The following is a 13,100-nucleotide window of genomic DNA, read 5'->3' as shown; positions in this document are numbered from 1 at the left end:
AACGATAACTATAAGCAAACAATGAACTGCGTCTCCGAACGAGTCTTTTAGTGAACTGAATCAAAAGACTCGACTCACTGGGATGAATCACACTGCTGTGCGGTTCTGAATCTCGAATCTCCCGCGGTCAGCGCGCACGGAAGCAGCCCCGCCCTCGCCCGCTGGGTTTTTCACAGTGGGCGGGTCTTAGCGCGCTGCGAGACTTCTGATTGGTCACGTGTCAGTCGAGCTCGTATCGCGCAAGCGCTGTGACCCCACATCCTCATCCGTGAAAATGGCCGAAATTCAACAGAGACAAACAAAAAACTATATTCACACTCGACTAAATGAGATGGATGCAACGCAAACACGTTGAGTGAATATTGTGTGACGCAAAACGGAGTTCATTTCGTTCCGTGCCGTCACTGAAGTGTTGTTTAACAGTGTAAGCGCTAATTTTAGCTCAAGCTAACAATCGGCAGCGCGCACGCGCCTGTGTGTGTTCGGGCTCGCGCAGAACCGGAGAGAGTCGGTCCAATGGCTGACCCGAGAAAAGTCCAGTTCGTCACGCTCGCCTCATTCAGCACCACACCGACGGCGCCCGAGTCAAAGAAGCGGCGACGGGAGGACGAGCAGAATCAACCGAGTGCCGGTGTCACCGGAGTGGGGGTGTTCGGTACCGGGAAACCGGCATCGGATCTCAGCGAACCCAAACCCACCGTCCGCCTGAACCTGAACCTGTCAGAACCGAGCGAGCAGCGATCAGTCGAGTTCAACTACGGCGAGCTGGCCCAGTCCAGTCTGCAGGTGGGTTAGCGGTAACTCGAACCCAGAGAGCCGAGCATGCCCTACATGTACTGTGACATACTTTAGTTTAGATAAAACTTATTTATTAATTACCAGTGTTGGGGGTAACGCATTACAAGAAACACGAGTTAAGTAATCAGATTACTTTTTTCAAGTAACTAATTAAGTAACGCATTACTTTTACCTTTCCCAGAAAATATCTGCGTTACTTTTTCAACTACCGGTTACTTTGTTTTCTCGTGTGTTGACTGACAGCTCTCCTGTCCTCATGTTGAGAGAAATCCGGAGTGAATGCAGAGGTGTGTGTGAACATGATCTTACTGTAGATCTGGACTAAATGTGAACATGCATTTATTCATCACACTTGGACAATAACAGATTCAGTATTTATTACAGTAGCTGCTTGGTCTGTTCCTGCAATGATGTGTTTAATTACCCACCATTTATCCATGTCTAAAATTAACATCTACACTGGACAAAATAATTAGCACCTATTATGCTTTACCTAAACAAGAAAAAAAATATTTGTCCTAAAATATGAAATAAATGTCATAGAAAGCATTCAATTGTACTACCTCGTAACCACACTCATTTTATGTTTTAAAACAAATTATAAGTAAACTGTTTCTATTTCTTGAAAATTGGTGCTTCAGTTCATGTTTTGTAAGATGGAACCTTATAAATCCAAGCGGAACTTTTTTAGAACTAGAAGGTTCTATCTGCATTTGACCTGTTCCACAAATCTGAGAGGATTTTGATATTGTGCATTTATAATTTGTGTATGAAAGAGACTTGCTCCCCATATCACTTTTGCTATATGCAATGCAAAAACCTTAAAGCTCAATATCTCAAAAGCGCTCAGAATGCAGATAGATCCTTATAGTTATACAAATATCCATAAAAGTATCTGTTGGTATTTGGGACTATAAATGAGTTCCTTTGGTTTGCTCCTAAAGGTGAGGAAGGTTCCTCAGGGTCTCACTCCAGCTCTGGACCCCAGCGACCCGTTTGCAGATGAAGACAAAGAGCGGCAAGAAGTCGAGGCTCTGGCCAGGAAATTCGAGAGCAAATATGTATGTAATCTTTCATATGACGGCCAATCCCAATCCTAGTCATGACATGTTAAAGAAATATTATAATGTGTGAGATGTGTTATTGACTTTACATTGAGACACGTGCGTTATCGTCTCAGGGAAGCACTGTTAAGAAGAAGAGACGAGACCGGATGCAGGATCTCATCGATATCGGTTACGGCTACGATGACACGGATCCGTTTATTGACAACTCTGAGGCGGTGAGTATGAGCGGGAGATGCATTGATCCTCACGGACAAATTCACTAATGATTGTCTCCTGAAATGCTCTCAATCACAGCGTTGTGCCGATAGTATCATGCATGTGTTTAAAACCCCAAATTGTGCAATGAAAATATGTGCAGCACCGCTTATTACACGATTATTGCGCGCCATCTTTCCACTTTTGCAACGCTGAAATTGCTTTTGCCTAAATGGTAAAATACATGCAAAAATATGTCAAAATGCTCCGCTTGGTGATTATTCATGTATATCTTCGTCGGTCATGTAATAAATGAACGTAAAGTGTTGAGAATGAAAATACGTATTAACAGTAATTTGCATCCGTGTGGCACTTAAAGTCACAGCGGGCTAGGTTTTATTTTACATTTGATTATTCATAGGCCTGTCACGATTACAACATTTTGTTGTGTGATATATTGCCCCAGAAACAATTGCGATAAGCGCTATTATTGTAATTTTAATGACCATTTTATGCCACTGAATATATAATCATAATGTAACGGCATAATAATGCAACTTTTATCTTTTATATAAAGATCATGGAAATTAAGTATCAAAAAAAACCTTAAAAAACCTGAATAAATAGTAAATAAACATTTTCTAACAAAAATTGTCCTCATGTCTGTTGTGTCTGTACAGTACGACGAGCTGGTTCCTGCGTCTCTGACCACTAAACTGGGCGGTTTCTACATCAACACCGGCACGCTGCAGTTCAGAGCCGCGTCTGAGTCCGAGGGAGAAGACGGACGGAGAGACGCCAGCCACTGCAAGGTGACCATCTTCATCACGTGCTGCTCATCCTCAGACACATCATATAGAGAGACAGAACTATGGTTCATCAGTGCTAATTTATGAAAGGGTTGAACATGATTATTAAAGCATCAAATAATGAAATGCACATCTGTGACTAGGGCTGCACGATTAATGGCATGCAATATTTAATGCACATCTTGCTGCATGTGAAAGCAGGCAGATTACGGCTGATTACAGAACCGCTTTACTGACAAGATGTGCATTAAATATCGCATGCCATTTATCATTCAGCCCTATATGTGACCCTGGAGCACAAAAACAGTCATAAGATGAGATTTAATAAATCAGATTTCCATTGATGCATGGTTTGTTAGGATACAACTGTTTGAAAATCTGAAAGTCTGGAGGATCCAAAAAAACATCTGAATATTGAGTAAATCGACTTTAAAGTTGCTTAAATGAAGCAAAGAGGGATGCACAAAACACTTGTGCATTATAAGTTATAGGCACTTTTTTATTTAACAATATTGGACATTATTGGATGTTTAATTAATCTATCACTAATTTAATGGAATAACGATCGATTTTGGCAAAGGTTTACCCTTGAAAAGTGCATTAAACCCTTTGAAGTGTGCATTTTTGTATATGTTTTCTTTTTCTTTTCTTTTTTAAAAAGGTAGTTTGAATTAAAATATCTGCCTATTTATTGATGATCAGCCATAGCATGAAAATGGTGCATGTTTTATGAATCGTATCACAGTTCAGACTGCAGTGTTAGTTGAAGTAATCCCAATGTATCTGTCTGATCGAGTCATGCAGTTCTTCTCAGTGTCTCTCTCTGGTGATTATTGTGTGATCTGAGATGATGTTCTGGGCTCTGATCGACAGAAGGATGGAGAGGAGCGGATGATAAAGAGACGGAAAAAGAAGCAGGACGGCGGTCTGGAGGAGAAGAAACCCAGGAAATTCAAAGTTCCCAAACCAGGGTGAGTTCAGATGAGTCGTGTGTTTTTAAAACCTTCTCATTTTACTGATGACGCTTTGAGTATCTGCATTTGTTCAGGAAGGTCTTGAGAAATATGTTTTCAGTCTGTATTACAATAATGCATTGACTTGTGTGTTTACGATGCAAATTTGTAATTTGTACGATGAAATTGAAATCTTCAGTAACATTATACATGTCTTTTTTTATTAATGTATTAAATAAAAGCATTTTGTGTCTCTTCCTGACAGTGTTTCAGTTCTGAACCGGCCGGAGAAGAAGAAGAGGAAGAAGCTGATGAAGGAGACTCTGTCTCTGGCCGCCATGATCCGCCGCTTCACGCGTGAGAAAGAGGATATCCGCAGGAAGACCCCTGCGGCCCCCGTGAAGCTCATCCACGCTCCGCCGAGCACCGCCCCCAGCTCTGACCTGACCATAGCCGATCTGACCTCTGACCCGGTGGTGATGTCACTGCTGGGCGGAGCCACAGAGAGCGACGTGCTGCAGGAGCTGATGGCTGATCTGGACTTCAGCCTGCTGGACTCTCCCGGGCCGCCCAGTCCTGGAGCGAGTGAGACGGGCCAGAGAGCAGGAGGAGTGGACCGAGGGCAGAGGACGGGCCTGATGCCTCCACCGCTTCCCCTCAGCCTTCCTGCTCCGCTCCTCAAACGCATCGAGGACCTGCGCACGGTGAGGAGCGCTGAGCTTGACACGCACGGCTCAGTCTCTGTGTTTAGATCATGAGCCGTGACGCTTTCAGAAACATGAGCGTAGTGTGCATGTGTACATAGCCACCAAAGCAGCAGTGTGTGTGTGTGTGTGTGAGTGTGGTGTTTTCTTTCCAGCAGACTGTGAAGCAGAGAGAGGAGGACTGGAGGTAGATAGAGGTGTAGGAGGAACAGAGCTCGTCCTGATAGAGAGACAGTAGAGAGAGGAGTGAGAGGGAAAGGTTAGATGAAGGACAACAGTAGATCAGATCATGCTGCAGTATTACTACAGATCTTTTTGACTTCTGTTCACACAGTGGGGGATCCTAGCAGACGGGCAAACTGTTCATTTCCTTGTGTTTTTCCTGACATATTTTGATGCATTTTTAACCTGTTTGTCACCCTGAAAACAGCTGAGCTGCTGTTAAGTGCTTGTTTTTGTCCCAGGCGTCTCGTCAGTTTGACATGGAGGGCAGGAAGAAGTTTTTCACACTGGACATGAACAACATCCTGCTGGAGTGAGTTCCTTCGGCCGCTGTTGTAGTTTCTCTCTCTGGTGTTTATCTGGCGTCTCACTGCTTCTGTGTGTGTGTGTGTGTGTGTAGCATCGAGCTGCAGGTGCAGGAGCAGCCCGTGTCGGTGCGAGCCTCCGTCTACACTCATCTGGAGGCCTTCGTGCCGTGTAATAAAGAGGCTCTGCTGAAGCGGCTGAAGAAGCTGAGTCTGAACATCCAGGACGACCGTCTGCGGACGCCTCTGCACAAGCTCAAGCTGGCCGTGTGCAGCGTCATGCCCGAGCAGATCGCTCGATACAACATGCACTGCATGGCCAGAGTCACCAAGTGAGAGCCTGGACCAACCTGACCATGATTCACATTCACATTTCAGGATCACAGACGCTCGGTTCAATTTACATTTGATTTATATTCATGTGTTTAGCAGATGCTTTTATCCGAAGTGATTTACAAAAGAGGAACAGAAGCGATTAGTCAAAGATAAAATAATATTGGTAACACTTTACCATAATGTATGGACTTGATCAATATTAGTTTTTACTTCATGTTAATTCACTAATGTTAACAAATACAGCTTTTGATTTTAATAATGCATTAGTAAATAATGCATTAATTAACATTAAATTAATAAATGCTGTAAAAGTGTTGTTCATGTTAACTAATGAATTGTTTTTTATTTTTTACATATTTTTTTGACTTTTTCCTTTAAATTTTAAAGGAAAGTCTTAATGCTTAATTTAGATATTTATTTTATGTATCATATATTGAATGTATTTGTTATTAATTTCTACCGATAAAATATTGTAGAGGTTGAACTAGAAAAATGCTTTATTAAAAAAAAAAAAATGAAAAAAGTAAATTAATTATAAAAATGCCCACTTGTTTTTAAGGACTTTCTAAGTCTAGAAATCATATTTTTGAATGACTTTCACAGTTTGTGATTTACATGATATATATTTATGTATTTAGCAGACGCTACAAAAGAGCAAAAGCAATGTCAAAGAACAAACAATATTCATAATATACGATGCCAGGTTTATTAAACTACTAGATCAGGAAGCCAGATACAGAAGAGGAGAAATGAAGAGAAGAATTAGTATTTATTTATTTGTTTGTTTACTAAATATATAGATATATTCTTATTCCTGGTTTCTACCGATTAAAACATTTTAGAAAAAGATAATTATAACAAAAATATATATATATATATTCAAAATATCCAAGGCTCTAGAAATCCTGGTTCTTCAATGACTAAAAAATGTATTAAATGAAGAAATCTGAATATTTTTGGCGTCTTTTATTGCTTGTTTGTCAGGCAGCAGACGGAGGACGGCGACAGAAACGGCTCCGAGGACGACGATGAGGAGAAGCCCGGAAAAAGAGTGATGGGACCCAGGAAGAAGTTTGTGTGGGACGACAAACTCAGGTGAAACTCACACAGATCAGGAAACTGTCTGTACAGTGAGCCTCCAGGTCGTCCTCTTAAGCCGCTTATTTTGAATCAAATGAATTCCAGAAGTTTCAAGATTTGAATAATCTTCAGGTTTCATACCAGGGTTATTATCCTTAACTAAAACTTAACTAACTAAATCATTTTCAAGCGACTGCTGAAAACGTATTTCTTTCGACTCCATCCCAAAAAAAAAAAAACTTTCTCTTTATTTATTCCTTCTTGTACTTATTTGAACAATGCCAGAAACTTGATGTATATCAAATTTAATTCTGTTATTAATGTACACATGTAGGCTTATTGAATGCATTAAAGGAGGAATTAAATTTAGGCCAAATCACAGACGCTTCTGTTATAAGCAGTTTTGTGCATTTAGATTTATACTAATCCATGCGTTTATAGACTAAATACCATAAAACCATTAATAGAAATTATCATCATTATTACAACGATCCCAACTCAAGACTTTTCTTCAGTTGTTCATGACCATATAATCACACTTACATCTCCCTCATATGGCCAAGACTTGCTTGAGGTGATTATTGTTAGGAATTATTGGTTTGAGCTGATTTGAAAGCTAGTTTTGTCTTATTTTAGTCATGTAGTGGTGGAGTAAAGCCGGTGTAAGGTGTGTGTGTGTGTGTTTGCGCAGGTCTCTGCTGTGTAGTCTGGTGCGGGTGAAGCTGGGCTGTTACCAGCTGGAGGGTCAGAGGTCACTCTCACCTGAAGATTACCTGAAAGTCTTCATGGAGACCGAGGTCAAACCGCTCTGGCCCAAAGGATGGATGCAGGCCAGGTGGGTTTCTGTGCCAAAGCCCCTCAAATACAAATAATGTCAAGAATGTGCCTCATGATCGTCTCTCTGTGTCTCAGGATGCTGATTAAAGAGAGCCGGATGGCTCACAGTCATCTCACTGGAAATACGTGAGTCATTTGTCCTATTCTTTTGAGGAACTGCTTATTTTTATACACAAACTAGATGTTTTGCCCTACTTTGTGCAGATCTATTGTGAGCGCTTTGTTAAAGGAATAGTTCACACAATACAGATTTGCTGAAAGCGAATACTTTTAGACTGAATTGTGGTCCTTGAGACTTTGAGAGTCACGAAAGCATGTACAGGCCGGACAAAATAAATACTCGTGGCTCCTGATGATACACTGAGGTCTTATAAAGCGAAGCCGTCGTCCTGTGCAAGAAACCAAACATTATTTACAACATCATTACCTGTCATCCAGAGCCTCGGGCAACAGGGAAATATGATTTCTGTCGGATTAATTAGTTCAGTTCACTAGTTTATTTACGTAACCAAATAAACAATCACATCTCGTATACGTGATTGTATTATTAAAGAATATGTTTTACATGTCTAAAGCATATTAAGTGAATAAACTAGTTTTCATCAGCTCACCTTTTTACATGTGTGCTGATGTTTTGACTGATTTGCGGTCGCAGTGGCTGTCAGGCGTCTGAAAGTCAGTTTTGATCGAGTAACTTGTGGTTCGGTCTGATTTGATGAACTGGTTTAACTAGTTCACCTACAAGAACGATTCGTTCGTGAAGCGGACATCACTTTACAGGTAATAATGTTGTAAGTAATCCTCAGTTTCTTGCAGAGAACGATCGTTTCGCTTCGTAACTCCTCAATATATCATCAGGAGTCACGGGATTCATCTGATCTTGCCTGTATATTCTATCTTAGCTCTTAAAGTGGCAGCACCCATTGACTTGCATTACGGTTTTGGCTAAAAATCTTTACTGTTCAACTAAAGATTTTTTTTTCCTCAAATTCTCCAAATTGAAGAATGACACGCATATCTTGCCTTTAAAATAAAATAATAATAATAATTTTTAATATTTTAATAAAGAAACAATTTAATATTGTTTCATGTAGAATATTGTCTCAGTACAGAAGTAAGCTGGGTGATGGTGTATCACGTTGGTCTTGATTGAATTGCATCGCTCTGTTTTCAGAGTAAAGAGGAGGATGTTAGTGGCTCCGAAGGTGAAGCCCAAGCCTCAGGACAGCGGTGTACTCCAGCGCCCATCGGTCTCTGTGGACTCCACCCCTCCTCCACCCGTCTCTGTGGACCCCGCTCCTCCTGCGCTGTCCCCGCCGGACCCCATCTGTCTGTCGGACTCTCTGGATGAGGACCTGAGGGCCCCGTCGCTGGACTCCATCTCTCACGCTCTGGCCATGCTGAGCAGTGCTGCTAAAGACCTGGCCCAGTCCAACAGCTCTCCATCCTCCGAGGTGCCCAAACCGTCCCAGTCACAGCACCTGTGCAGCACCCTGCCTCCGCCTCTGCCTCCGCCCGGTGTGCTCTCCTCGCCCACACCTCCAGCTGTTAAAGGCGTCCCACCGCCGGTTCAGAGACATTCGGTAATTCCCGCTCAGCGACCAGCTGTGACCCCGTCCAACAAAATGGCCGTGTCTCCAGCGAAGCCCCGCCCCCCTCCAACGGCATCACCTCTTCACGCCCCTCAGAAGATTCCGGCAGGAAAAACTGTGACTGTCGCATTACCGACAGGCTTCATCAAAACCAGCAATACCAGCTCATCCCCGGCACAATCGCGCGTGGCTCCCGCCACTTCTTCAGCATCGCTTTTAAACGTCAAATCCATGCAGACTTTCCACATGACACCGCAAGCCAAAAACAACGAGTCGCCCAAACCTGGCTTCATCACGCCCATGCGTGCCACGCTCACCAAATCACCCCACAACCCCAGCTCAAACATCCTTAAGCTCACACCCACCTCCTCGCCTGTCGTCTCCAGACTGCCCACGTTACCCAGCATGCACCAGCACGCCTCCAAGGGCTTCCACGCGGGGTTCGTCTCCAGCGGTTACAGCGCCCCCGCGGGGCAGAAGACTTCCTCTCAGGGCAACACAGTCTCTGGACTCGCCAAAACAACCGCAGCGGTCACCAAGCAGCCGGCCACCAGTGTGTCAGCCGTGGCAGGGACAGCCAATCACAGTCAGCGACACAGACAAGTGGGAGGAGCTAATCAGGGGGTGAAGACAATCACGTCTGTGTCTTCTGCCACAGCGTCTCCACTCTCACAGGTCTGTCTCCTCGAAGAAATTGTATTAGAATACAAAAATTCATTAGAATAAAATGAGTAATTTGAATGTTTAATAAACGTGTAAAAACAATTATTTACTATTTAATTATTTTTCATGTTTTCATTTTTTTATTTTAAAAATCCTGCATCTACATTTTCATTAAATTAAATTTATTTTGATTATTTAATGGAAATTTTACAAATAGTTAAAATAAAGATTACAATTTATCATTTTAAAGGCTATTTGTTTAATTTTAGTAGACTTAAGTAGTTTTGTAATGTTTAATTGCTTTTTTTTTATACAAGAGTCCTAGAATTCTTTTCTTCAGTTAGTAACTTGAACTCTTAAATATTCCTCAAAATATGAGCCATTACTAAAAGGTAGTTTTGTCACTTAAAACCATCAGACTCCACAGAAAAGTCTTAATTATTTTATGTTTGAGGAGGTCTTGAGGAAGGTCTGCTGTGTGCGCTAATGCTGATGATGTTGATGATGATGATGCTGATGATGCTGCTGATGATGATGATGATGCTGATGATGATGATGCTGATGATGCTGTTACTGATGATGCTGCTGCTGATGATGCTGATGATGATGATGCTGCTGCTGATAATGATGATGCTGCTGCTGATGATGATGCTGATGATGCTGCTGCTGCTGATGATGATGATGATGCTGCTGCTGATGATGATGCTGCTGATGATGATGATGATGCTGATGATGATGATGATGCTGCTGATGATGCTGCTGCTGATGATGATGCTGCTGATGATGATGATGATGATGCTGCTGATGATGATGATGCTGCTGATGATGATGATGCTGCTGCTGATGATGATGCTGCTGCTGATGATGATGATGATGATGATGCTGCTGATGATGATGATAATGCTGCTGCTGATGCTATTGTCCTCCTCTTCCTCGTCTGCAGGTGTCGTCCTCCAGCGCTCAGCTTGGGTCGGCCGGTCCCTCTCTGCCGCTGGGCTTCGGGATGTTGGGAGGTCTGGTTCCCGTCTCGCTCCCGTTCCAGTTTCCAAACCTGCTGAATCTGCCTTCCTCTGTGGTTTCCACGGCAACCACCGGAGCCTCGGCCACTCCCAGCAGCTCAGGGTTCACCCTTCCCCAGAGTGAGTCCAACCCATCAGTAAACATGGGATAGCTTATTAATCATTAGTCATATTTAAGTCTCAGAAAGGTGAATTCTACATAATCTTAGGCTGTTTACATTCTTTACTTCTCTGAGATCAGTGCTGTAATGTTCCTGAGACTCGTTTGTGTCATGACTTCATACAGTATTGAACCCTGAAGAATAACCAGTGTCACATTATATCATAAATCATATTAAATGATATTAGGCATTTAATCTATTCAGAAATGTAATTAACAGATCTATTTAAAAAATATATATATATATATTTTAAATAATTTATACTTATTTTATTATTTAAAGGAAATATTGTTGAATTATTGTATATCCATTCTTTATTTATTTATTGAAGTTGTATTATTGTTTCTACTGTTTTGAGCCATGAAAATAACCTTTGCTGCTATGACTTTTAGTAATCAATATTGAAAATAATTATAAATTTTTTAATTATTCTATTTTTAATAATTTAATTTATATATAATTATATTATTTATATAAATTGTTTATTATAAAATTAAATAATGGTGCATTTGTAGTCTTTAAGTGACAAATGTGTATCAGGAATAATATGATAGTGATAAATATTCAGATTTTGTTTATTTTTTAGAAAGTTGCCAGTTATCAATAGTTTATTCACTCTCTCAGTATGTTAATGAAATAAAGACTCAGTAAATGCAACATCCCTTCACTCATTTACTTGCACTTTTGTCCTTACAAATGTCCATTATTCAGACTTGTTTTTGATTATTCATTTTCTTTTGATGTACTAGCCAGGCTCGAGTGAGTCCTCATTAGCTGCTGTTGTGTGTGTATTGTGCTCTTCATCACGTGGCTCATCATGCATCGGTTTCCTCTCATTGTATCTGTGTCTCATGCGTGGGGTGTGTGTCTGTGTCCCGTCTCTCCTCAGATGTTTTAACGGGTCTCATGTCAGGGGCTCAAGCCACTCTGCCGCCACACTTACAGCTGGCTTTCTCAGGTAAATGCTGAGCGGGCGTCTGCTGCTGCTGCTTCATCTTCAGTCGGGACGAGTGGCTGTGCTTCATAACTCTCTCTGTATCTGTGTGCAGATGTCAATCAAACTCAGGGCGGAGACTTGAAGAAGAAGACCTTATGACATCACACAACCTTAACCCAGGACTGACTCCGCCCACTTTTATACATGATCTGCTGGCCTGCGAGACTGAACCGTTTTTATATGCATTTGAATATTGATGCTGATGCATGGTGTTTGTCTGAATGATGATCCGTGGCGTGGGTTGTACATATGAATCAATGTTTACACAGACAGACCCGATCACTGTGACGGGGAGGGAGACACGTGTGTGTGTGTGTGTGTGTGTGTGTGTGTGTGTGTTGACTTCTGTAAGTGAGGGTGTGTTTGTTTTGTAGGGTGTGTATTAATATTGCTGAGCGGGTGAGTGACGGTGTTCCTCCCTCTCTGGTGTAGGTCCGTGTCTCTGGTACTGTTCACCAACAAAACACCCTTTAAAACCTTCAAACAATCTGAAAACCAAATGCTGAAGGGCATTTTCATATACTTGAATTTTCAGGATTTGTTTACTTGCATTTCAGGACAAAATAAAAATGCAGAAGCCTTAGTCAAAACTCTGTGTGTGTCTGTGAGGTTTCTGACATGATCTCAGACGTACATAAAGTTTTTTTATTATTATTTTGGTGACGAGTAAAAAAAAAAAAAAAGATTTCTTATTTTGTTTTACTTTTTATAAGGGTTTGATATTGCTTTAAAATATCTAAATAAATGACCTCTAATGAAGACTTGCTGACTAATAACATTATTGTGAATTTGGCGTTTTGAGCTCTGAAAGGTCTCCTAAATTATAAACTATTAGTTTGGATTAATGCAATGTGTGCTTGATCCTGAATGTTTTACCATGTTTAAATCCAGATTTTCCTGTTTAAAGAAACTGCTCAGAGAAGCAAATGCTGTTTAAAGTGCAGATTGAAATGTAATTTCATCTAAAATGTAAAAAAAAAAAGTTTAAATAAGGATAACTACAAACACAAATGTCTCTTGTTTAATTTTATGTTCTGAAACATTTCTCCTGCTTTTGTATTAAGTTAATTTAGAAAAACGTTTGGAGCATTTTATGTTCTTTAAATATAAGCCTATGTTTGATCAGATTAGCCTTCTCAAATCATCATGACTTGTAGAAAATCTGTAGATATAAAACAGTTGAAGCATATAACAATGTTTAAACATTAGACCCAGATAAATGTGCGCTATATCCAATACATGGAGACGCCAGCACGATCACTTGCATTTCTTTCAGTGGATACCCCGTAATTTTTTGTTAAGTCAAAGTTAAGACTCGAGTAATACATTATTCGTAGCTGTGAAAGGTCTACTTTTTGGCTT

The 13,100-nt window shown here is 41.0% G+C and overlaps 1 protein-coding gene across 2 annotated transcripts; it reads left to right on the top strand.

The window, feature by feature from the left end:
• The first annotated feature begins 274 nt into the window (after positions 1 to 274).
• Positions 275 to 12,328, top strand: LOC132149632 (ubinuclein-2-like). 2 transcript variants are annotated; one of them, XM_059559026.1, is made up of 15 exons: positions 275 to 786; positions 1,743 to 1,859; positions 1,979 to 2,080; positions 2,741 to 2,872; positions 3,746 to 3,840; positions 4,088 to 4,526; positions 4,991 to 5,061; positions 5,149 to 5,385; positions 6,374 to 6,484; positions 7,161 to 7,304; positions 7,382 to 7,432; positions 8,481 to 9,573; positions 10,505 to 10,700; positions 11,631 to 11,699; positions 11,791 to 12,328. In XM_059559026.1, exons 1-15 carry the CDS (start codon positions 517 to 519, stop codon positions 11,835 to 11,837), a joined length of 3,174 nt encoding a protein of 1,057 aa, XP_059415009.1. In that variant the 5' UTR covers positions 275 to 516; the 3' UTR covers positions 11,838 to 12,328. The 2 variants fall into 2 exon arrangements, with proteins under 2 accessions (XP_059415009.1, XP_059415008.1); XM_059559025.1 differs by having other exon boundaries at positions 3,743 to 3,840.
• Positions 12,329 to 13,100: the final 772 nt, after the last annotated feature.

Source organism: Carassius carassius, chromosome 9, assembly GCF_963082965.1.
Source record: "Carassius carassius chromosome 9, fCarCar2.1, whole genome shotgun sequence".
NCBI classification, from domain to species: domain Eukaryota; kingdom Metazoa; phylum Chordata; class Actinopteri; order Cypriniformes; family Cyprinidae; genus Carassius; species Carassius carassius.
This window is presented reverse-complemented; position numbering and strand designations above follow the sequence as displayed.

Coding starts and splice junctions, on each gene's coding strand:
- LOC132149632 (XM_059559025.1), top strand. CDS start 517: ATGGCTGACCCGAGAAAAGTCCAGTTCGTCACGCTCGCCTCATTCAGC. Junction 5,062..5,148: donor ATGAACAACATCCTGCTGGA/GTGAGTTCCTTC, acceptor GTGTGTGTGTAG/CATCGAGCTGCAGGTGCAGG. Junction 6,485..7,160: donor GTGTGGGACGACAAACTCAG/GTGAAACTCACA, acceptor GTGTTTGCGCAG/GTCTCTGCTGTGTAGTCTGG.